At 41.4% G+C, this 26,558-nt stretch overlaps 1 protein-coding gene across 2 annotated transcripts; it reads right to left on the bottom strand.

The window, feature by feature from the left end:
- MYL7 (myosin light chain 7) lies at nucleotides 1-26,558 on the bottom strand. 2 transcript variants are annotated; one of them, XM_033949483.1, is made up of 8 exons: nucleotides 26,512-26,549; nucleotides 25,995-26,080; nucleotides 20,890-21,000; nucleotides 18,013-18,088; nucleotides 10,516-10,620; nucleotides 8,133-8,211; nucleotides 7,754-7,802; nucleotides 1-583 (listed from the first exon to the last, which is right to left on the bottom strand). In XM_033949483.1, the coding sequence occupies exons 3-8, from the start codon at nucleotides 20,923-20,925 to the stop codon at nucleotides 479-481; spliced, it is 450 nt and encodes a 149-aa protein (XP_033805374.1). In that variant the 5' UTR covers nucleotides 20,926-21,000; nucleotides 25,995-26,080; nucleotides 26,512-26,549; the 3' UTR covers nucleotides 1-478. The 2 variants fall into 2 exon arrangements, with proteins under 2 accessions (XP_033805374.1, XP_033805373.1); XM_033949482.1 differs by lacking the exon at nucleotides 25,995-26,080 and having other exon boundaries at nucleotides 26,512-26,558.

Raw genomic sequence — 26,558 nt, 5'->3', positions numbered from 1 at the left:
TTTGCTCAAGTTAGAATAACTACTACATGAAAAAATAAAACTAAAATTACTCGCCGTTAGTTTTCAAGGACCAATCATGTCAAAGAATGTGGTTTGTCTGGGCAGTTGTCTCTTTTGCGTATGCAACATACATGTTATCTATTCTAGTGTACACTTATGAAGGGAAGTTTTAAAAATAAAGTAAAATTCTGGAATCTTTCATGGCACAACCAAAATCTCTTTGGGGCACACAGTTTGAGAGACACTCTCTAGAATATGGGTATCTGAATATTTTTTCCTTTTAGGCTTCCTTTCTAATTCTTGATCTCATAGATGAGTTATGATGGAATTATTCTGATCATTGGCTGACATGTATTAATGTTTGTTTATAATACTACATTTCAAAGCATTCCCTTCTGGCTTTCCTTCTTTATTTGGTTTCAGAATTTCATTTTCTGTTTCTAGGTGTGTGATGTGCTCCCATTTCTCCAACTCTTCTTTAAGAATCTTCCTTCTCATCTCCATGGGTAATGATGTAGCACAGAGATTTGTAATCAATGTTTCCTGCCACATCAATAGGAGTCACTGCAAACATTTGTTCTACCTGAGAGAGAGAGAAAAATTTAAGTGACCTGATTTATGTCATAATTCATGCAGGTGCAACTTATCAAGCTATATCTCCTTATATGGAGGAGCATTCTATCAGTGTAATGATTGTTTTAGTTCAATAAGAACATCAGTCTTGAACCAGTGGGCTTATGCACCTTCACCCACTGAGTGTGTATAAAAGCCTCATTTGCCTTTTTCCATTCCGCCTTCCTTTTCCTGGGCTGTCCTGTACTCCTCAGTTATTCTCTCTATCTTGTGAGGTGGTAGGAGGCTGTCTTGCTCATTTATTTATTTTTTTTCTTTTTGGGGTTTTTATCTTCTGGTCGAGAGGCTCTTTAGTACTGCAGAGGCTCTCGGTCTCATGACATCTCTGGCTTTGGGAAAACATAGACTTTCAGGTCAGAAGTCTGTAGTCAAAGGGCTGCCTGCATTGCAGGGTACCCACTTGATCAGCCAACACTAATAGTTTGGGAACTTGGGAACCAGACCCCTTAGGAGCAAGGCTCACCCTAGGTTCTGTCCGCAGTGGGCCTGGGTGCAGGCTGAACAGCTCTGTCACAGTTCTCCAGGATCAGGGCTGACTATATTTCCTACCTTTAGCACGCATGATGAGGGACTGAGGTCTCAGTCCCACCAGAGGGACTGAGAGGCAGTCTGAAGAAGCAAGTAGTCCGGTTTCCAGGCTTGCCTGGTCATTATCAGCACAAGCATTGCACAGTGAGTACAGGTTAGGGTCACCATATGGATCCAGATAAAGGAGGACAGATTGAGACATCTGGGTTTTACTTCTACAATGGAAGTAATCAAATGCTTTAATCAAAGCCATGCTCCAGTGTTAGGGGTCCAGTGTGATGAAGACTGAGGAAGAGAATTTGGTTTCTATGCTGTTACTCTCCCAGTCGGGGTCCTCATTATCTGGCAATTTGACCTCACGCTTGGAGATACTGGAAGCTGACCAGATAGCAGCCTTGGATCTGGGAGAGGACTCGACAGTGTGCAAGCTTTTTAAGCCCTCAGCGCTATTAGAGGTAATCACCAAGTCTGTCTCAGAATTAAAGATAGAGCAGCCTCAGTCTTCTGTGGCTCCAGTGTTCACCTCTCTAGATGTTTCCAGATTTTTGAAGAGAGCATTACGTCTGCATCCACCAATATGGCACCCTTTTCAAGAATAGAATCTGAATCCTGTCCTGCGAGCTCTAGCCAGAGCTCCACATGAGCCATTGGAGAAGGCATCAATAATGGATGTCACTGTGAAAGCAGCATTTTTGGTGGCTATTACATCTGCACAATTAGTATAGGAACTACAGACTCTATTCTGCAGGAAACCTTTCCTCAGAACATCAGAGACAGGAATAGTATTGTGTACAGTCCTGTCTTTCTTGCTGAAGGTAGTATCCAATTTTCATGTGAACCAGGAAGCCTGGTTGCCTGTGTGTACATCTTTGTGATCCAAGAAGATGGACAGAATCTTGAAATTGCTAGATGTGCACAGGTGGATTCGAAAGGCCATTTTGTCAGCTTATTTGGGAGCAGTAAAGATACCTCTGACCTACCTGAAGGCCCACTCCACTAGGAGCGTAGTCTTCTCCTGGGTAGAGTTCAAAGCAGTGTCCATGGAAGAGATTTGTAGAGCGGCCATTCTCCATACAGGGTGGATGTAGAGGCAAGATTGGATACTGCCTTTGGAGCTTCAGTGCTGTCAGCCAGCTCATCTGCCTCATCCTAGATTTATGGGACTGCTTTCATATGTCCCACTGGTTCAAGACTGCCCTTCCTACAGAACTAGATTATGTACCTACCTTGTTAATCTTCTTTCTAGGTGATAGGAACGTCAGTCTTGAAGCCTGGCATGTCAAATGATTCCTAGCCTGCTATTGCCATTCTGTGTCAGAGTTGGCTATAGCACCAGACAGCTTGCTTCTTTCCGTGGCTTCTAGCAAGTGCTCAGATAAAAGAAGCTCACCTATCTCAAGAAAACAGGGGGTATCCACAGGAACCCCATGACTACTAGTGTAGGCTGAACTCAAGTAGGTGAACTGTGTTTTGTTTCATTATGGGTTATAAAGTGTTCATCATTGTTAATATTATTGGGGGGGGGGGTTGTGTTATGAGCAGGACATACTTGTTTCTTGGGGAGAATCCCCATACCCCTCCCTTTTCTGTTTATTCTCCAGGGCTGACCACCTGCTTTAATGCGAACTGAAGGTACAGGATAGCCCAAGGAGAAGGGAGGTTGGAACAGAAAAATGCAAATGAAGCTCTCTACACACACACCGTGGGTGAAGGTGCATAAATCCACTGTGTTGCTATCTCCTAGAAAGATGATTAACAAGGTAGGTACATAATCTTCCCTAAGCACTCATTCCCATATCATCATATCTTTCACTGAAATTTCACTGCTGAGATGTGTTGGCTTAGCTAATGGTACTAATATCCTTACTTGGCTTCTTTCAGGAGAGTGAGTGCAAGACTCAGTGTGGCCCTGGCCATACACTGTTAGCACTACTTTAAATTTCTGTAATCTTAAAACTAGCACTGCTTCAAATCTGGGGTAAACAATTGTATGCGGTAGAGGAGCTGAATTGCAGAAGATATTTTCTGAAAAGTGGCCCAGATAATGCCATACAAATTTAATTGAGAGCCCCTCCAAAAAATGGCCACTGGGCCTTCAGGCTCCCTCTTCTTTTTGTCATGTAATTTAAAATCACAAAACAAGAAAATTTAGATAAATACTGTTAAATAAAAAATCAGTATACAAAGATTACTAAATTAAATGTGTGCTCGGTGAAATCAACATCGGAAATGCCACTGAAAGGCTGAAAAGATGTTTAACATTTACATCAAGTTTCAAGTTTATTAAAATTTTGATTAAACGCAAATCAAGATTTCTAAGCGTTATACAAGTTTTATTAAAAGGAGGGAGATATAATTTGACAGATTTCCACTGAACAAATATTTGACTAAAAGAAACAGGTAGGAAAGGTGGGAGAACTACAAATTTAAAGAAAAGAATACAAAAAAGGGAGACCACAATAGGAAAGAGAGGCAGTTAGAATTATCAAAGAAATCTGACCATATTTAAGATCCGTTTAGGAGTCATATGCATCCTGGAAAAGGTAAGTCTTTAAATTTCCCTTAAATTTGGCTAAATTTTTCTCCTCCCTGATATACATAGGTAAGGAGTTCCACAACGTAGAAGCAGTAACTGCGAAGGAAGTAGCTTGACGTGAGCCAATAATTTTCAATGATGGTATATGGAGAAGATACTGCGAGGAGGATCTTAGGACTCATGTAGGTTCATGCGGGATAAGGAGTTTTTAAAAGAGAGAAGTGCTATCTTATAAATGATACAGTGTGGGATTGGTAGCTAATGAACGGATTTTAGCAGTGGAGTGACATGATCAAATTTTTTCTTCTTTGCAATAATTTTTATGGATGTATTGTATCAATTGTAATCGTCGGATATCTTTTTGATAGATACGCTTGTACAGTGCATTACAATAATCGAGTTTGGGTATGATGAGGGAATGAATAAAAATGTTGAGAGATGGAGGGTCCAGGATATTTGCCAGTGATCGGATCATTCTTAGTCTAATGAAACAATTCTTTATTATGGCACTGATTTGCTGGCGATAAGTCAGTTTATCATCATAGCACATGCACTCCCTACCTCCATCAAACGAGCATATGTATGTACAGTTTGAAAGATAAGAAAAATACTTATCGCAGCTGTTTCTCCACTGTCCTAATCAGGAAGATGATAATAGATAATATCCTTCGCGAAAAAGTCAAAATCAAAATCACATCAAAAATAGTCCATACATACTCCACATCCACAACAGTAAAATCCAAAATAAATGCGAACTCCACTCTGCTTCCTCGACACAGATCGTGTTTCAAACTGTTCTTTCTCAGAGAAAGAAAGACCACAAACTCCCAAACTCAAAGGGAGTATGTATGGACTATTTTTGATGTCATTTTGATTTTTATTTTTTCATGAAGGATATTTGGGGATATGGGAACACATGGACTTGCTTGCCAGCCATGGCACTTCTGTTATCGCCTTCCTGATCAGGACAGTGGAGAAACAGCTGAGATAAGTATTTTTTCTTATCTTTCAACACTGTACAACATATGCTTGTTTGATAGAGGTAAGGAGGACGTATGCTATGAGGTAAATGTTAAACATCTTTTCAGCCTTTCAGTGGCATTTCTGAAGTTGATTTCACTGAGCACACATTTAATTTAATCTTTGTATACTGATTTTTTATTTAACAGTATTTATCTAAAGTCTCTTGTTTTGTGATTTATAGATTTTTGAGAATTTAGTTATTATTTTCATATAGATTTTTTATCTCATTTGTATTTTTTTGATGTAATTTAAAATATCAGATTTTTTTTTTTTAAATGATGCTATTGACTAAAGTTTGTAAAGAATCAGAAAAAAGAGAGAAGTGCTTTGGAGAGTAAAATTAAAACATGGAATGATGTATTGTAGAGATTCTTTGAGGGAGAAATCCAAAATATGTGGGAGAGAGTTAACAAATGGGCTCCATTATACTTACGGCCTCTTTTACAAAGCCGCGCTAGTGGCTGCCCTGCGCCAACGGCCCTGAAGCCCATAGAGATTTAAAGGGCTTCCGGGCTGTTGCCGCTAGCGTGGCTTTGCAAAAGAGTTAAACGAAAATAATAAAATTAGAGTGTTTTGCTATTAAGTTACATTTGGCAGCACTCTTTGGGTTGATTCTATAACAAGACTGGCGGGAGCCTTGCTATATAAAGGGGTTCTGAAAAGTTCTCAGCCCAACCAAGAAGAGAATGACGTAGATATGGTTCAATCAATGATCTGAAACAGAGTCGAAACACTGAATTTCATTTCTGCAAAACGATACTTAACAACATAAAATAACACTCTTTTCAGCTACAATGGCAAAATATTGCTCAGAATTTAGGAAGTTGGTTGGGATGAGAAATTTTCAACAGCCCCTCGTAAGGAATTTAGGTGTTTACTTTCCTTTATTGAATACTGGTGTAACTATGAATATACATACCTTTAAGTTAGGCGCAAGCACATACACCAGCTATATATATGTGCGCTTAAGTTTTGGTGATGTGTGTGCAATTATAGTATTCTATAGGTTACACATATACGTGTGAGTCCTGCCTGTGCTCCCCTAGACTCTACCTAAGTGTACATGCATCAATACAATATGCACTATGTAAGATATACCTATATTATACGTGTACTTTAGAGAATTACTCTTAATGTATCATGCTTTTATACATATAATGTGCTCACACGTATAATGCACACATGCAGATTGTGAGTCTGTGTAAAAATACACCCACACATATAATGCACACTATGGGGCTCATTTTCAAAGCACTTAGACTTACAAAATTCCATAGGTTACTATTGGGCTCATTTTCAAAAGAGAAAAATGTCCCAAAAATATCATAAAGTGACATTTGGACGTTTTTCTTGCTAAAATGTTCAACTCACTATTTTCGAAACCCATATTTGAGACATCTTTTTAGGCTGGCCATACCCTTCCAATGAGGCGTGTTTTGGGCAGGCTTAGGGAAGCCTTAGGACTTGGATGATTTTCAGCGATACTTGAACATTTAACAAAATGTCTAGAGCACCATTTAGACCAGGGGTGTCCAATGTCAGTCCTCGAGGGCCGCAGTCCAGTCGGATTTTCAGGATTTCCCCAATGAATATACATGAGGTCTATTTGCATGCACTGCTTTCATTGTATGCTAATAGATCTCATGCATATTCATTGGGGAAATCCTGAAAACCCGACTGGATTGCAGCCCTCGAGGACCGACATTGGACACCCCTGATTTAGACGTTTGGGGCTAGACCTGTTTTAAAAATGAATACGGGTCAAAAAGGTGCCCAAACTGACCAGATGAGGGATTAAGGCACGATCCCCCTGTACTCTCACAGTGGTCACCGATCTCCTCCCACCACCCAAAGATGTGAAAGAAACAGTACATTCTATCCTATATTACAGCTTCAGACACAACTCAGCAGAATGGAGGGACACTCTATGGGGTACTGCAGTGAGCTTCACATTAAAAAGTCCTAGGTAAACATTTTACCATAACCTGCTTATACTGTATGGTGAGCCCTCCAAAACCCACCCAAAACCTACTGTACTTACATACAGATGACACCTACAGGCATAAGGGCTATTATTGTGGTGTACAGGTGGGTACGGTAAATTTTGGGTGGGTTTTGGAGAGCTCACCGTATAATATAAGCAGATTATGGTGAAATGTGTACCTGGGACTTTTTAATGTGACATTCACTGCAGTACCCCTTAGAGTGCCCTTCTGTTCGGATGACTGTGTGGCTAGATTGCTAAGAATAATGGCTGCTTGTACATCCCAGTGGCTTATTTCTGTGTATTTTTCATTTAGACATTTTCGTATTCGAAAATGGCCATAAAAGATAGATGTCCTAAGGGCCATAATGTCTAGATAAGTCATTCTTGGGAAAAAAAGATAGATGTCATGCGGTTTCAAAAACGAATATTTTCTCTACTGGATTTTTGGACGTCTTTCCCAAAATGTCCACACTCAGACTTAGATGTCCTATCGAAAATGCCCCTCTATGTAACTTTGTAAGTCTAAGTGCTTTGAAAATATGCCTCTATATCAGTTTATTGTTCAAAGACATACTAATCGCCAAACTAACACATTTGGTTTTAAAGCTTTTCTTTTTAAGTTCTTGCTGGCATTATTACTGCATGAGACCTGGAAAAAAACCAACCCACTAAAAATAAAAAGCTTTAGAAACAAATGTGCTAATTTTGCAATTAGCTCATCTTAGCAAAATAACATGCAAGAGAGGTGCGTGGTTTGTAACAATATGTATAACATGCACATTTTGGGGTCCTTTTACTAAGGCACCCAAAGAATATAATGGGTGCCTTAGCATTTCGCGTGTGTGCTAATCTTTAGTGCATGCTAAATCGGTTAGCACACCTTAGTAAAAGGAACCCTATATGCATTAATATATGGTGACTCTTCTTTAGTTTGCTTCGTTTGGAATAAAAAGACAACAGCACAGACATCAGCAAGGACCACTTGGTTCACCCAGCCTGCCCATATCTTTCTGCCTATTGTGCAGAAGCAAGTTTAAATTCCTCACCTCCTCCGCAGTGAATTTGTCAGCTTGGGTCATCAATAGTTGTTTCAACCTACAAAGATATTGGCCAGAAAGAGTTAACCGTTGGGAATAAAATCTGTTAACATTATTTAAATCAAGGCCTTCCTCAAAGACTGTGAAAAATGGAGAAATGTGTCTCCTGATATCTCACAGAGAGTCAATGTGATTTGTAGTCAAGAGCCAAGCTTTAATTCTACTTATGGATCATGTTTTCTAGATATATATACTGTACATAGAATACATTCGCTATTGTTAGTTTGCACATTTTCTGGTAGTCTGAGAATCCTACTAGTGCCTGGCATTTAACCACAATACTTCCTCCCCTGTAGGGTGTACAGAAGTGAGAGCTCATGTAACATACTCATCCTGGTGTACGTTGCCAGTGCCATTAGGGTCCAAGAGTTTGAAGGCATTAACAATTATGTCTTCTGGATCAGTACCTGTTGGAAGAAGGATAGAGGGACAACAGTGAAACGAAATAATAAAAAAGTAAGCCTTGAAAAAATACATAAACATTAGCTTCAGTAGCTTTAAAACAATGAGGTTTTTTGGGTTTTTTTATTTTTTTTTTGCAAATACACTCATATTTACAAAATAGCACGTGTTAGGCTTTTCATACTCAGTATCTGTCTTCTCTTGTTTCTCCCAACACACCTCCCCATGAACTCTACCCTTTGGTTAATTCATCCTTAAATGTACCTTTCTCCTTCACTGACAAATCTAGACTCTATTCCTTCAGTGCCTATACCTGGAATAGACTTCCTGAGTTGGTATATGATGCTCCCTCTCTGACCCTTTAAATCCAGGCTAAAAACCCATATTTTTTTATTCTGCTTTTAACCCTTAACCCATTATTCACCTGTTTAATATCCGTGCAGGGGCATAATCAAAAGAAAAAAACGTCTAAAGTGTCCTAAATGGCTACTTGGACGATCAAAACGCCTGATCGACCAAGTACCCATAACCAAAGCTGGTTTTTAGACGTATCTAAAACCAACTTAGGCCTTTCCCCTGCCTCTAGACGCACAGAGAGAAAAGAGGCATGTTTAGAGGAGGGGAAAGGGCGGGCAGTGGGCGGGAGGGGGTCGACCTACACCTAGGCGTACAACAGGTATAACCCAAACCTTAGGCAGGTTGCCTAGTTGGCACTTATACGTTTTTGACTTAGACCAAGTCAAAATACGTCTAAGTGCCGAAAACGCAACCTGCCTACCCCTCCACCGCAAGCATCGCGGCAGGAGAGATGCCTCATCTCCCCTACCGCGATGTATTCACTCCTCTACCCGAACTGCCGCGACCCGCGGCAGGAGAGATAGGGCATCTCTCCTGCCGCGGGTCGTGGCAGTTCCGGTAGAGGAGTGATGGCATCGCGGTAGGGGAGATGAGGCATCTCTCCTGCCGCGATCCATCACCCCCCCCCCACACACACACACACACAACATCGGGGCAAGAGGGAGCCCAAGCCCTCTTGCCCCGCCGATTAACATCGGGCCAGGAGAGAGCCCAAGCTCTCCTGGACCCAGCGACCCCCCCCCCCCCCCCCCGCGTTTTTTTGGTTCATTATGGCCAAAAAGTGTAGATGTCGTGGGGGCTGTACTTGTAGACGTAGTGGTGATCTGGGCATTTAGTAGAGGCAGGCCATAATCAAAACAAGGACGTTTGTTTTGGTTATGGACACTTTCCTTGCTTCTGCTTTGATCCTTTAAGGACTTAGGCCAAAAAGGGACTTAGACGGGTTTTTTTATTATGCCCCTCCACGTAAAATATGAAGCAGCAAAATACAGATGAATGGATGTACTAAGGACCCAACAAAGACTGTGTTTCATCAGCCTATTGTATACCTTCATCAGGAGTCTGTACATCATGTGCCATATAAAGTCATGGAAATTTGGATTAAAACCAGGTTGATATGCACAAGCTTGCATTAATGTCCTGCTACAAAGCTGCATTTTTTATTTGACTTCACTACTTTGAAGTACCGTAACACTGTTGCAATAGGAGCAACTGGGCATTGCTCCTGCCCTTCTCTCCACTGGACCTCTAGGGGGGGCTTGCATTTCTGAAAGGGGGGAGGCAAGGAGATCTGATGGGGAAGTCATCTGTTGCTTCCAGAGGGTAAAAGGAGGGAGGGAGTATCAAAATATTTATGTGGATCCAAGATAATATTTAGCTGGAACCCTAACCCTAACCCTAACCCTAAGCTCTGACAGCTTGTATTTGCCGAATTAGCCTGTATATTCAATGCTGGTGGCCAGACATGGGCAGCATTGACTATATGGGGCTAATTCTGTCCATAGCAATGTTAAAAAAAAACAAAAAAATACCCGGACTGCCACAGGCTGAAAATCGACAGGAAAATTTCACCAAACTCCTAAATTTAGGAGCATAAAAAGTGGTGGCAACAGGGGAGGAAGTTAGGGAAAAGCATGGGAAAAGTTAGGAGCTTAGTAATAGATTTTTTTTCAGCACAAGACTCACAAAATAAGCTCATATAGCTAGGCAAATCAATGCCAGACGAACATTTATAAGCTTAAATTTAAGTTCCAAATTAACAAGAATTTTCAGCTGAAAATAGGGTATAAATACAGGTGCATATATTTTTGACTGGCCATGTTTTCATTAGCTGAGCAGAACGTTGGTATCTGGTGGCATTCTAGAACTGAGAAGATAAAGCAGGAGTAGAAGTAGTAATAATGTCCAGTGAGGCTTACTCATTCACAGATATCCTACTATGCAGTACGCACCATTCAGCTTCTCCCCAAAGAGTGTTAAGAAGACTGTAAAGTTGATAGGTCCTTTCCCCTCCTTCAGCATCTCCTCCAACTCTTCTTCCTTCACGCTCATTTTACCTGGAGAGTGACATACATCATCTTATCCCACAATGATCACACACCTGCCAGCACTGAGCCAGGCATCATGCTAGAGGAACAGAAATGACATATACCTCCATTCTAACAATCTCTTTATTTTACATACACACTCACTTTATTAGCTCATCACACAAAATTATCCTTGATTTTACAAGTTTTTGTGTAATGAATTGAAAGGTCAGTGCCAGCCTGAATGATGTTGCAAAATAAGTGGACATGGAAACAGAATTTGGAAGGTTGGTAGGACTATGGCCTCTGTTGCCTACCCCATTCTGCTGCTTAGATTTCACTTGAGGAGCAATAGCAAAAGGTCATTCTCTCTACTAGACATAAAGGGGTTAATATTCTCTGGCTGTATCACCTGATCCTACATGAGAGGGAGAGAGGCTGTAAGTGGTTCCTAGATAGCTTGTAACCAATGTGTCCTCTGAGGACAGAGTTCATGTGAGCAAAAACTTTTTCTTGCGGGCACAGGACTGAGTCGATGTTAGCAAAAAATGTTCATTGCATTACCCTGATGGTATTTTACACACTCTGATAAATTCTATAAATGGTGCCTATCTCTAGGTGCCGATTTGGGAGGCGGACAGCAAGATTGGCATCTCTATCAATTAGTTAACTAAACTAATGATTGTCATTAGCGAGCAATAATTAGTAACATAGTAAATGATGGCAGACAAAGATCTGAATGGTCCATCCTGTCTGCCCATTAGTTTTACCATTAAAAATGCATGATTAAATTAATTTGTCTCTTCTTTGGTATTTCTGGGTCATAGACTGTAAAGTCCACCTGGTATTGTCCTAGGTTCCAAATGCTGACATTGCCATCCAAGCATCCTGTTTGCAGCATATCTACCATAAAGTCTGTCCAGTAACATCCTCATGTTCCAAGTTAGTGGAGTTCCCATTGATGCCCTCTCCAGCCCATTCTACACCAAATCACCACATGTGGGATACAGACCATGCAAGTCTGTCCAGTACCGGCCTTACTTCTTTAATTTACATCCTTCATTTTTTAATTAGAGATCCTCTATGTTTATCCTACGTTTTTTAAAATTCCATTACCATTTTCCTCTCCACCACTTCCCTTGGGAGGGCATTCCAGGCATCTACCATCCTCTCCGTGAAAAAGAATTTCCAAACATTGCTCCTGAGTCTTTCTCCCTGCAACCTCAAATTATGCCCTCTAGTTTTACTATTTTCTCTTCTCTGGAAAAAGATTTGGTTCTATATTAATACCTTTCAAGTATTTAAACATCTGTATCATATCTCCCCTGTCCCTCCTCTCCTCCATAGTATGCATATTTAGGTCTTCTAGTCTTTCTCATACTTCTTTTTGGTTCAAACCCTTACCATTTTCATCTGGACTGTTTCAAATCTTTTTATATCTTTCACCAGATACGGCCTCCAAAACTGAACACAATACTCCAAGTGTGGCCTCACCAATGACCTATATAGGGGCATCAACACCTCCCTTCTTCTGCTGGTTATTCCTTTTTCTATACAGCCTAGTATCCTTCTGAAAACTAGGCACCTATCAATCAAATAGGATTCTCAAAAGAGCTGTCCAAGAATTTATAGGTGCCCTATGGAAACAGATGTGGGTGTGGTTCATATAGGTGACCTCTTAGAGAACTGGTACTATTACAAATTAAGAATTACAAATATAAATAAATAAAATGGAAAATAAGATGATATTTTATTGAAAGGACTTAAAACATTTTTCAGTTAACTCTCAGAGGCCAACACCCCCCCCCCCCAAGGTCAAGATAGTATGCTGTCCTGACCTGAGAAAGGTTTTGGTCTCTGACAGTTGGTCAAAAATCTATTAAAATTAGTCCAATGAAAAGATATCTTAATTCTATTTTCTATTTATATTTATTAATCTTTATAAACATGGGTACCACACTACTTTATCCTGAATTAAAAATAACTATTTTTTCTACACTTTTGAGGGGCCATTTATTTCTCTACTTTATGTTTTCCTCTGTCTTAAGTCTCTTGCCAGGATTTTTCTCTCCTCCTTTTCCTTTCGACTTTCTTTCATTTATTTTTCTACCTCTATGTCCAGATTTAACTCATTCTTACTATCTAGACTTCAAGTTCCCTCTTTTTTATGGTCTACCGGCAGCTTTCCCTCACCCTGGCTCTCCTATTTACTTCTTCTTATTTTCAGTCTTTCACTAACTCTGCCCTCTTTCTCTTCCCCTTCTATACAATTTTGGCCTCTAATGTTTCCCCTTTCTTTCCCCTTCGCTCCAAATATCCTTTATGTATCATTATGTAAACCGTTTAGATTTTAAATGGTATAGAAATTTTTTAAATAAATAAATATCTGCTCATTTCTCTCCCCTCTTCCATCCAACATCTGCCCCCTTCTATACAGTATCTGCCTTCTCTCTCCCCTCTCCATCCAGCATCTCCATACTTACTCTTCCCTTCCATTAGTATCTCCCTCCTATGTCTCTTCCCCCTTTCATAAAGACTGCCCCCTCTCTCCCCTTTCACTTTCCCCTTCCATCATCTCCCTGCTGTCTTTTCTCTTTTCCATCCAGGCTTCTCTCTCCCTACTTCTATACAGCTTATTCCTTCCTCCTCTTTCCAGACAACATCTCCCCTCTCTTCCCTTCCATCAATATTTCTCTCCTCTTTGTATCCCTTCCATATAATGTTTGCCACTTCTATCCCCCTCACCTTTCCATCCAGCATTTTTCCTTTCACTTCCCCTGTTTTCCATCATCTCCTTTCTCACTGTACCCCACCCCCAAACATCTGCCCTCTCTCCCCCCTGTTCTATCGAGAATCATTTATTGTTTGTTAAATTTGATATACCGCCTTAGTTGCAACCGCCTTGAATTATCCTTGAAAATCAAGGATAATTCAAGGCGGTTTACAATATTTTTAAAAAAACCTATAAAACAGAAACGGAATGCCATTTGTAAAATAGGATAGAAACCAACATTCATTCCAAAGATATACCCCCTCTTCTATGAAACTGCGCTAGCGATTTTTAGAGCAGAGGACCACGCTGAATGGCCCGCACTGCTCCCGACACTCATTGAGTTTCTATGGGCGTCGGGAGCAGCGTGGGCCATTCAGTGTGGCTCCCCGCGCTACAAACCGCTAGCACGGTTTCGTAGAAGAGGGGGGATAGACATTCAAATCCTGATACTACAAAACAGTACTCTCTGGTACTTCCATTTTTATGAATAAGAAAATGCATGTTCAAAAAGATAAGTTTTAGAGATACAAGGAACTTAGTAAATGATGATTCTAAATGTAAATTGAAGGGTAATTAATTCCATAATACCAGTCCAATAGCAAAAAATGCTGAATGTCTTGTTGTTTCCCATTTCATTTTTGAGGGGTAAGGAATAACAAGTTTGCTAATGAATGGAGAGACTGAGTTGGTGAATAAGGAATAATTAATGTTGCCAAATAATCTTGAATACCTGAATGTAATGTCTTATAATAATAATAATAATAGTTTATTTTTATATACCGCCATACCCGGGAGTTATAGTAAGAATTTACCGCTATACCCGGGAGTTCTAGTAAGAATTTTAAATTGTATAAGATAGTATCCTGGAAGCCAATGTAATTGTTTTAATAAAGGCATTACATGATCAAATCTATTCGTATTACACAAAATTCTAACTACAGTATTTTTTAATGTTTAAACACGCTTTAACTGAAATGTCAAATGGTCAGGCAACATTGCAGGCCTGTTCCGGGACTTTGCTCCAGCTCCCTTCTTTGGATGTAACTTCCTGCAAAACTGGAAGTTACATCAGAAGGAGGGACTCAGCTGGAAGAAGACCTACAATGTTGCCTTATCAATGAAGCTTCTAAGAGGCTGGTAGGCCCGGGGCAGGAGGCACAAAGGGACTGACCCAGTAGAGTCGCAGTTTGGTTTCTTTTTACTGGTTTTGACCCGAGATTGGGAGTGAGGGAGGGAGGAAAGGGCTGTTGAACCCGCATCACGAGGAGGGCTACTGGCTGGGAAGGGTGGGGAGGGAGGTGACTCGCAGCAGATCCTTTACTGCAGGGTCAAGGCCATTTACCGCTCTGCAGGGTGATGAAAAGCCTTGTTCCTGTACCCGTGGCAAACGGCTGTTTTTTTCCACTGTTCTTGTGGGTTTGCCGCGGTTAGCTGTGGGAAACAGTCCCCATGTCATTCTCTACTCTAAGTCTCTGAAGAGCATAAAACCCTGATTTTATCACAGTGGATATTTGTTTAACAAATGAAAGAGCCGAGTCAATAATTATTCCTAAATAGCAAAATGAATTTACTGTTTGTATTGGCTTATTAAAAAGCTTTGGTATTAATGAAGGAATTGAATTAGTGCCCATTATCCAGCATGTGATGGTTTTATCTAAGTTACGGACCATATGATGTTCCTCTAGCCAGTATGACACCTTTGACAAAAATATTTGCAAAGGAAGAAGATCCGGGGAATTTGGTGAAATATAATAAACCAATAATATGTCATCAGCATACAAAAAAAAATCTTATGTTACAAGATTGTATAAGAAGCGCCAAAAGACTAAAAATCTGTCCCCCCCTCTCTCTCTCCCGTTCCACCAGTATCTTCCCCCTCCTCTCTTCCCTTTCATCCAGTGTCAGCTACCTCTCTGTTTTTCCCCCCACCCCTTCTATACAGCATCTGCCCCCTCTCTCCATCCGGCATCTCCCCTTTCATTTCCATATTCCATCATCTTCTGCCTCTTTCTCTCCCCTCTTCCATCAGTATGTCCTTGTGTCACACCCTTTCCATACATCATCTGCCCCCTCGCCCCCATAATATGTCCTTGTCTGCTCTCTCTCTCACTTTCCATCAATATATCATTGTATCTCCCCACTCTCTCCCTTTCCATCCAGCATCTTCCTTTCACTCTCCTCCTCTCCCCTTTCCTCACACATCCCTCCTGTCTCTTCTACACTTCCACACACCAAAATCAGAATTTCCCTCCCTCCCACCACCACCCTGGTCATTGATGCTACTTTTTCAAACAAGTAGTATTGGTGGCGGATGCCAAAGAGCCCACCTCACTCTTGCATGGGGACACACTTTGAACATCTTCTTCCGGTTCTGGGGCAGAGCTGAACAGACAGAGGCTGTGAGTGCAGCCCCATGTGAGAGGGAGGCAGGCTAAATTGTTGTTGCTGCTCGTTTGGAAAAGTAGCAATAGTGGCCAGGGTGATGGCAGGAGGGAGGTGGGAAAGTGCTGCTCTTGCTGCATGGTAGCCAAGAACTGCTGCGTGGGTTCTGAACATAAGAATTGCCATTTCTGGGTCAGACCAGTGGTCCGTCATGCCCAGCAGTCCACTCACGCGGCGGCCCTTAGGTCAAAGATCAGTGCCCTAACTGAGTCTAGCCTTACCTGCGTATGTTCTGGTTCAGCAGGAACTTATCTAACCTTTTCTTGAATCCCTGGAGGGTGCTTTCCCCTATAACAGCCCCTGGAAGAGAGTTCCAGATTTCTACCACTCTCCGTGTGAAGAAGAACTTCCTTACGTTTGTACGGAATCTACCCAGCTCAGAGGAAACATTGCTTGTAACCTCTATGAGGCTCAGTCTGCTTGTCCTTTCTGTCTTTGTGGCTGGTAACATCGGCATTGATCCTATAGAGATATGATTCTATGAATTGAGCAGAGAGGGAGAAAATCCTTAAATACTAAGGAATGCAGTCAGGGACCAAGACAAATGTTAGGAATTTTCAGGAAAGGAATGGAAAACAAAGATGAAAATGTGATGCTTCATAGCCACCTTTTGAATACTGTTTATGATTCTGGTCACTGCAGTGGCATAGTAAGGGTGATTGGCACCTGGCCTCTCCCTCGCCTTCTTCTCTGCCTTCCCTGCCGTGCACGCATGCGCATGCCTCCTTCCTTTTCCCTGTATCTTTTAACTTCTCAGGCATGAGTAGCATGCCCACGTTGGTGTCGGCACTTCTTAGGCAGATAAAGGATAGAAAGGTCAAATAAAGGACAGAATGGGGTAGGGAGAGCTGGTGTTGGATTGCACATGGGAATTTATATGGTGATCTCCCCAAAGTAGAAGAATCTCAGCTAGGCAGACTTGATGGGCCAATTTGGTCTGCCATCTTTTACTATGTTACTATGTAAAGCACTTGCAAATCTGCCCACACAATGCAATGTTATCAGAAGCTCTTACAACACTAAGTCAAGCATGCTGCTGGAAATAGAACTACTGATAGGAACTCTCTCCCATGCATTCCTCTTTGAAGTGTTCCTTTGCAAAGGGTACAGGCTAATAATGTCAGCCTCGGTGACTGGCTCCAAGTCAGCAAATAACAGACACAGAAAGTCCTCTTTGGAGCTACGAGGGGCCACTGAAAAGGTCTCAGCCCAACCAGGAAAGGGATGATGCGGAACCATGAAACTTACAAGTTATTCTACACTTCACTTGACACTTTTTGTTTCAGTGAGGTAAATGCATCTAGTAAATGGGCACAAGTATAGGGAAGCCAAGCCATTGTGACATCACCAATGAGGTTGGCTCTTAGGCATTGGTGGAATGAGGCATTATGACATCACCATACGAGGGGCCACTGAAAAGTTCTCAGCCCATCGAAGAAGGGAATGATATGAAGCCTACAAATTATTCCACATTTTTCTTGACACTTTTCATTTCAGTGGTATGAAATGAAATGAAAACTGTCAAGAAAAATGTGGAATAACATATGATAAGTTTCATGGCTCCACATCATTCTCTTCTTGGTTTGGCTGAGAATTTTTTAGTGGCCCCCTCATATAGTCTTGTTTTAATTAGAGCAAGGATGTCAAAATGCACCACAAGAGTCCCTCATGAATATGCCTTTACTATCTGTAATGTGTGCAAATATATATCATGCATATTTATTAAGTGTATCCTGAAAACACTTGAAGCCTTCAGTTTAACACCCCTAGCCTAGAGCTGTTTTTAAAGCCAGTGCTGGAATACCTTCTGGCCAGCTTGGTTTTCAGAATATCCACAAGATAGATTTCCATACTGTGGAGGCAGGGCATGCAAATATATCTCTTGCATATCTTTTGTGGCTGTCCCAAAAATCCCAGTGGCCAAGTGGTCAGTGAGAACCGGACTGAGAATTGCTACTGGAAGGCAGGTCAGCTTGATTTGTTACAAGAAAGAATTTATCATGTGTTATTGCATCTGTGAATGGGCTTTAGACTAAAGCAATCATCAGAGATCTCTACTACAGATTTCACTTTATTTGCAAGCCATCATGAGAGCTAGTACCATCACAGAGTGAAAACTGATTTTGCATAAAAATAATTATTCTGCTGTATATTGAATGATTCACTTTCCTTTGATTCTGGATTAAAATAAATGCAAGTTCACTCACCAAGCTGTGCATATGTCTCCTTCAGATCAGACTTTGTAATAATGCCATCACGGTTCTGATCAATGCAACTGAATGCCTGTGGAGAGAAAACAGTAAGGTGTGACCATGACGCAGTGGTTAGAGCTACAGCCTAAGGCCCTATGCTACTCCCTGTGACCCTGGGCAAGTCACTTAGGGCCAGATTCTCAAAACTTTGACGCCATTGCTAAACTGTTTACTGATGGTTTAGCCTATACGCATTTTAGTGGTGGATTATCAAAATAGATTATCTCTGTCTTTAACAAGGTTTCTAGCAGTCTCTGACAATGGCATGCAAATGTGCTCTTTAACATTGAGATGAGCCCTCCGGTGGATTCTTAAAAATCGCAGAGGCATTTTTGAAGAGCGCTGTCAGCTTTTGGCAACAAAAAGCAGCAACTGGTCTGGGGGTGCCGTTACAGTGCCAGCACTTGTGTTTTGACAGTAACTAATGGAAAAAAATATATATATCTATATATTTTTAGTGGAGAGTAGTAAAATCACGCTTCTTTTGAGTTTTTGGGAGAGTCAGGCATGTTTCATGCGCGCTTGTTAAAAACCAATGTTTCTTCTTGAGCATGTGTATGATACCCTTGTCATGTGTTTCTGGCTATGGGTCTTGATTAAATTATACGTATTGTTGAATATAGTTATTAGCAGGGATTCATTCAAACTGCATACAACAGAAGCATTGACGTCACATAGAAGAACAAAACAATAATGATAACACGGAGAAAAATAAACCTCAATTGTGAGAGGTTGGGACTACACAAGTACCCAGCCCTCAACACATCATCACGGGTTTATAAAAAAACTCCGTATACGAATATATAAATAAATAAAGTTTTCATTCATTCATAGTCGCGTTTATTTCAAAGACTTGTTTATGAATATATATGATCGCAGCTATGAGTCTGTAATAAATTCGTGACTAGAACCCCAAGCTTAACTACATTAGTAATGAAGGCTACAGCTCAGTTTCATTTGTGTAAGTATATTCAGAGGCACAAAATGCAAAAAATCGCAATTAAGGATGAAATACACTCATCTGGAAAGATGAAGTTTCAAGAGAGGCTTTCTGCTCCTAATCCCGACAGAAAAGACCTTCTGTTTCGCCTAAACCGGCTACTTCAGGGGATATATGCCATCTTTAGGTGTCTCCTTTTCCTTCCTTACAATCCGTTGGAAATAAAGCTGGCTCTTCTCAAAATGAAGTTAGGGTCCTAACTCCATTTTGAGAAGAGCCAGCTTTATTTCCAACGGATTGTAAGGAAGGAAAAGGAGACACCTAAAGATGGCATATATCCCCTGAAGTAGCCGGTTTAGGCGAAACAGAAGGTCTTTTCTGTCGGGATTAGGAGCAGAAAGCCTCTCTTGAAACTTCATCTTTCCAGATGAGTGTATTTCATCCTTAATTGCGATTTTTTGCATTTTGTGCCTCTGAATATACTTACACAAATGAAACTGAGCTGTAGCCTTCATTACTAATGTAGTTAAGCTTGGGGTTCTAGTCACGAATTTATTACAGACTCATAGCTGCGATCATATATATTCATAAACAAGTCTTTGAAATAAACGCGACTATGAATGAATGAAAACTTTATTTATTTATATATTCGTATACGGAGTTTTTTTATAAACCCGTGATGATGTGTTGAGGGCTGGGTACTTGTGTAGTCCCAACCTCTCACAATTGAGGTTTATTTTTCTCCGTGTTATCATTATTGTTTTGTTCTTCTATGTGACGTCAATGCTTCTGTTGTATGCAGTTTGAATGAATCCCTGCTAATAACTATATTCAACAATACGTATAAAATATACATTTATTGACTATTACGATTGTATCCTAGAAATTTACTTCTTGATTAAATTATACATTAAAAACCAATTACAAGATTTACCTGAATTATAGTAGTTATTATGAGAGAAAGGCATGTTTTATGCGCAATTGAAAAATTTTGATGTTGCTTCTCCCCTTCTCTCCCTTCCATTCGTCCAATAGTACAGCAGGAGAGTGGGGGGGTTTTTTTACGGTGTTTTTCTGCGCATGTGCCCATCTTCGCTGCTGTCTGCCGATCTTATTTGTATGCGTGGTTTTTTTAAGAATGTCTCAGGTTTTTAGATTTGGTATCAAAATAGCTACAATAGCAGATCGTTGCTTTTTAACGCAGGTTTTTGAAAATTCTGGCCTTAATCCTCCACTGCCCCAGGTATATTAGATAGACTCTGATCCAGCCAGGACAAATAGGGGAAAAATGTTTGAGTACCTGATTGTAAAACCGCTCAATACACCTTGTTCAAGCGGTATATCAAATCCCTTTCCCATTCCCTCCCCCTTCCCCTCCTTTCCCCCTTATCAGAGAAAAGAGTGTTGGTTAGATCATGCCAGACAATAATGAGCCTATACAAGTTTCAAGTTTTATTTAAAATCTATCAAAACTTCTAGGCGATATACAATAATTAAAAATGGGGAAGGTACATATGATGTATATAAACAAACAAGATTAAACGCAGACAATGACATTGACGGACATACTGAGACACGGAGGGAAATGGGATGAACTACAATCTGTAAAGGAAAGTTAAACATAAAAAGGTAAAGACAAAAGGAGGGGGGCTAAATCAGTTAAAACGCCTAAAGAGTGTTGGCGAGAAAGTTCATGAATGTTGATTTCCATGGGTATAGCAATTTGAGCCACACCATCTTGTACTGTGAACTGAAGTAACCACACCTGAGGAGGTATGAAGCCTTTCAATATACCTCTACAGTTAAAGAACAAAACAAGGCCTGAATTACAGCACACCCTGTCATCATGTTCCTGTTATAGAGTCAGGTACTCCTCCGCTTTCTCCCCTCACCTCCTTGAACTCCTGGATCTGTGACTGCTCAAACATAGAGAACACATTGGAGGAGCCTCGCTGGGCACGTTTGGCTGCAGCTTTGTTTCGAGTCACTGCTTTTCTGCTGGCCTGCAATACAAGAGATATGATAGAGATCTATAAAATACTGAGTGGAGTAGAACAGGTGAACTTGAATCACTTCTTCAACCTTTCCAAAAAGACTAGGACTAGGGAGCATGCAATGAAGCTACTAAGTAGTGAATTTAAAATAAACCAGAGAAAATAATTCTTCACTCAAAGTGTAATTAAACTCTCTGGAATTCATTGCCAGAGAACATGGTAAAAGCAGTTAGCTTAGCAGGGTTTAACAAATGTTTGGCTAATTTCCTAAAAGAAAAGTTCACGAGCCGTTATTAAGATGGTCTTGGGAAAATCCACTTATTTCTAGGATAAGCAACATAAAATTTGTTGTACTCTTTTGGGATCTTGCCAGGTACTTATGAACTGGATTGGCCAGTTGGAAACAGGATACTGGGCTTGATGGACCTTCAATCTGTCCCAGTATGGCAGCACTTATATGCTTATGTTTTTAGAACAAGGTTATCATGTGGCGCTGGGTAATTGGAAACAGATCAAGTCCATCATGGTTTTCTAATATTGTAATAGGAACTTGTTGTCTGATGATAGATACAATGAGAGACTTCTGGGATAAACTCAGCAGTAGAGAATGGCACGGGGACAAATTTGTCCCCATCCCCGCAGGAACTCGATTTCCCCAGACCCCGTCCCATCCCCGTGAGTTTTGTCACTGTCCCTGTCCTTGCCCCTGCCCCATTACTGTACGCTCTGTCTTAACCGCACAAGCCTTGAACACTTATGATGTTAAAGTGTTTGAGACATGTGCAGATGAGGACGGAGCTTTCATGAATGGGGCAGGGACAGAAAAAGAACTCGAGGGGATGGGATGGGAAAATTAGTCCTCATGGGGACGGGGGAAAAATTTGTCCCCATGTCATTCTCTGCTAAGCAGTTTGAAGTGATCTGGAGCCATGTAGGACTAAATTCAGTAAACGGCACCCCAAAAAAATGTGTGCTATAAATGGTGCTCCGAGGTGGGCGCTGTTTATAGAATAGCGTGTAGTGCAGGATCCGCACCTAGCTTTTAAGCACAAGGATTTACACCAACAGAACCCTGGTATAAATTCTCATTCCTATATTGGGTGTGGATCCCCTAAATTCTATAATAGTATGTGCATCTTAATGCATGTTCCTGGCTCTCCCATGCCCCTCCCCTATGCCCATACCCCTTTTTATTTACACACTAAAGAATTTATGCACGCATCTTTACAGAATAGTGCTCAGCAATATGTGTGCATATATCCAAATTGCTGCCAGTTAGTGCCAGTAATTGATACTGCCAAATTATTATTGGCACTAATAGGCTCATTACTTAATTAAATTGCCTGGGCAATTGTAAGCACCATTTATAGAATTCCCCTGTTAGCAACGGAAATATTTCTGGGTTGATCTAGTCTCTAGTGGGTTAGGGATACCTCTGTGTGCAACCATTTGAGAGGCCTTGGTTTGGCTCAGATATTCCATTCCCTGGGTTAGCTAAACTAATTCAGCAGAGGCTTGGGAATTTGAATTCACTACCAGAAAGAATTGTAGGACCTCTCTGCCACCTTCTTATCAATGTGACACTCCTAGCTCTTTCGTCTTAAAACTGTAATGCAATCTATGATCCTGGCAGTCAGATGTTTCTTCAAACCTGCCTATTCTATTTTCTGACCTGAGCAAAGGAGCATTAATGCCTAAAAGCCAATCAAAAAAGGTATCCTTAGCCAATAAAATGCTACCATCTTAGGAGAGAGTGTGGTGCAGTGGTTAAAACTACAGCCTCCGCACCCTGAGGTTATGAGTTCACCCTCCCCCCCCAATGCTCCTTGTGACCCTGGACAAATCACTTAACCCTCTACTGCCCCAGGTTCATTACACAGATTGTGAGCCCACCAGGACAGACAGGGAAAAATGCTTGAGTAGCTGAATAAATTCATGTAAACCATTCTGAGCTTTTTTGGGAGCACAGTATAGAAAATGAAATAAATAAACTTAAAGTTGTGACAATAAATTCAATTTCCATCTGGAAGAAGAGCATCAAGTCTGCAAGAGATAGAAATTCTATGTTTTCTGTTGCAGGTGTGAAATTTTGGAACACATTGCCAGGTTAGTTGTGTTTGTGTAGGTCCAGAGATATCTTTAAGAGGCTTTTGAAGACACAGTTAGTCATTGATGTGTTTGTGTGAAAAGACTAAGGGTTAGATTCACGAACCTGCCCGATTGGGACGGATCCGTGCCCGATCCGGGCAGGTCTGATGGATTCTTCAAAGTCCAATATGCAGATGAGGGCAATCGGAGGAACGCCCCCATCTGCCAGCACGGATCGCTGGTGTGCGATCCCGACGCATGCGCAGACCATCTGTATATGAGTGTCAGGAGCAGCTCAGAGCATTCAGTGCACTGACCTGCGCTAATATAATCAGACCTCTTTGCTCAGTAACACTAATTTAAAAATGAGCTGGTAAAGGAAGCATAATGCAAGTCAATCTATAAAAAACAAAATCCGGCCGATATTCAAAAGCACATATTCAGTGGCAGTGCCAGCCACGTAAGTGCTTTTTATTAATCCAAGGCAGAGCTATATAGAACTTTGGCCAATTTCTTAAACGTCCAGAAAAGGTGTATGGTTGTGGGCAGAATGAGGATGAGTAGGACTAAAAGTTTTCCTTTCAAGGGCAAATTTCTAATCTAGGCGCTGACATTTCCACACGAAAATGTCTAAAACACTAGTACTTACACTTATAAAAGTGCCAGCAGGGCACCTAAGCTCTGTTGTGCATCTACCTGCTTAACTTACATGGCACATATGAATAAGATGGCATGCATGAGATGGAGTACAGGTGAGACATGCACAGGGATCCTAATTATAGAATTTTGTTAATTGCAAAGATACCTGCTGCATTTAGGCTCTAAGGCTGGTATAACTGCAGGTGTGTAAATATTAGTTGTGCCAACACCAGCTTACTCTCATATTTTATAACTGAATCTGGGGGCCCAGATGCCGTTATAGAATAGGTTTCATACACATCCTCAGGCTGCCTAAATGGAGACCCCCCTCCCCAGTTATAGAATTGCCCCCTCAGTAGAGATATTTGTCCACTACTAACACCGCAAGACTCGTCCCAATTCTCTGAAGCAACCCGCTCTACTCTTCAATTCCTCTGGAAATGGCCAGATAACTCCTTTTGTAATCCGCCTTGAACCGCAAGGTGATGGCGGAATAGAAATCACTAATGTAATGTAATGTAATGAATGTATAACTTATATTTCCATACAATTACAAGTAAATAGCAGGTCTAAGGGGAAACAGCGGGCCTAAACATTTAGGCCCAAATTCTGTGACTGGCGCCTAATGTTAGGCACCTATTTCGGAGGCGCCCAACTAGATCAGCGCCTATCTAAATCGAGTAGCAAGCTCAATTAAGCTTTTTAATCAGCAATAATTGAAACTTAGGCGCCTATCAGGAAAGAGTGATTCTGCAACAAGGCGCCTCTAAAAATGTAAGCGGCCTTCAAAAAATAGGCGCTATGCACGTTAGGCATGGGCGTGGCTACATGTCGGGCACCTTGTTGCAGAATCGCTGCTCTTAAGCGTGCTTACGCGCTCAGCTAGGCGCCTAACTTTTTGTTGTGCCTAGAGCTGGCCTATTTCTTGGGCGCCTCCAAAATAGGTTCCGCTCAGCGTGATTCATTAAACAGCACCCAATTTTACTTGAATCACGCTGAACAGTGCCTAATTAGGCGCCTAACTTTTGGGCCCTTCTTATAGAATTTGCCCTTTAAAGTTAACCATGGATTTTCAAAGCCAAGACAGGATAATTTTTTTTTTTTGGTGGGGGGGGGTCCTTTCCTTTTCATTCCCACTGCAGCATCCTGTGATTCTGGGCAAGTCAACCCTCCATTGCCCCAGGTACAAAATAAGTACAGTGGTACCTTGGATTACGAGCATAATCCGTTCCAGGAGCATGCTCGTAATCCAAAATGCTTGTTTATCAAAGCGAGTTTCCCCATAGGAAATAATGGAAACTCGCTTTGATGCATTTCCCCCCCCCCCGAGAACCGGCAATGCTCCCCTCGAAGGTCCCCCTGCGATCCGGCCCCCCCCCTGTGATCCGGCCCCCCCGACGCGATTGGGCATCCCCCACCATAATCCGGCACCCCCCGCCACGATTGGGCACCCCCGCCATGATCTGGCACCCCCCCGCCACGATTTGGCACCCCCCGCCGCTTCTTACCCTCATCTGGGCACCCCGAAGATCGGCCTCCTCATATGCTGGGCCTTGAGCATGCCGGATTGCGGGGGTGGGGGGGGGGGCGCTCGTAAATTGAGCCATGCTCGGTTTCCAAGGCACCAATTTTGCAAATGTTTTGCTCGTCTTGCAAAACACTCACAAATCGGTGCACTCATAAACCAAGGTACCACTGTACCTGCATATAGGGCCCCTATTACAAAGCCACAAGAGGGATTCTCCCATGGCAAATGCACCAAACCCCATAGAAATTGAATGGAATGGGCTTTGGTGCATTAGCCACGGGGGAATCACTACCACAGCTTTGTAAAAAGAGTTCATAATATGTAAACCATTTTGATTGTAACCACACACACAAAAAAAACAACACACCATTATATCAAATCCTATCCCCTTTCCATTTGTACTCTGGGAGCCTATTTTATTAAGGTGCATAGGCACCTATGTTGCCTTCATCGAATAAGCACATTTTGGGACATTTTTCTAGGCACTCTGTTATAAAATTACCCTGACATGTATGGGTTTTATAGTGCTGTGGGCATAACCAGCCTTCATCTCTGTCCCAGGGAGCCTGTAATCTAAATATGAGCATCAAAGGAAGGTAAGTGACCTTCTCAAGGTCAATCAGGTCAGTGAGAAAAAGAAACCATGATCTCCAACAATGCAGATTTTTGTTCTAACCACTTTACCCTGTCAGCCCTGTTATCCTATTAATAAACACCTAAGGGACAGTCTGATAGTCAATGGTATCACCTGTGCCAAGAAATAGTTGAAATTATACTTCAGATCCTAGTGACTTGGACCAAGTCACTTAACCTTCCTTTGCGTCAGGTACTAGCCTAGAGGGCAGAAAAATACCTGTTATATCTGAATATACTCCACTGCAATAAAACATTATCTCTTAGTGCAGTCACAGAAACAACCAAAGGTAACAAAGCAGTTACAAAAGCTGTTGCAAAGTTAAAGCTAGCTGAAAAGAGGTAATGCCTTCATATGGTTGACAATCATTCAGAAATTAAGCTTTTCAGACCTCTCATAGTGTCATTGCATCCTTACATTTCATTAATCTCACACAAAGCACTCTTTGCACTTCCAGTCAGCCTTTCCAAATGAAAGAATGAATATTCCTCCTTCCAGTTCCAGTGCAGCAGTGCTAAGTGACCTTTCAGTAGACCCAAACTAAAGCAACAGATCTAGCAAGATTTCGTAGGGTAGGGAAGGAAGAAAGGAAGCTTTGAGTCTTTATATGATGTGTTAGCCCAGCACTCACCATCTCTATGTCCTTGTGCGTCTCTTCTGGAGGCTCTACTCGTGGTG

The sequence above is a fragment of the Geotrypetes seraphini genome, chromosome 6, assembly GCF_902459505.1.
Source record: "Geotrypetes seraphini chromosome 6, aGeoSer1.1, whole genome shotgun sequence".
NCBI classification, from domain to species: Eukaryota; Metazoa; Chordata; class Amphibia; order Gymnophiona; family Dermophiidae; genus Geotrypetes; species Geotrypetes seraphini.
The sequence above is the reverse complement of the archived record's forward strand: the minus strand, read 5'-3'. Positions and strand labels throughout refer to the sequence as shown.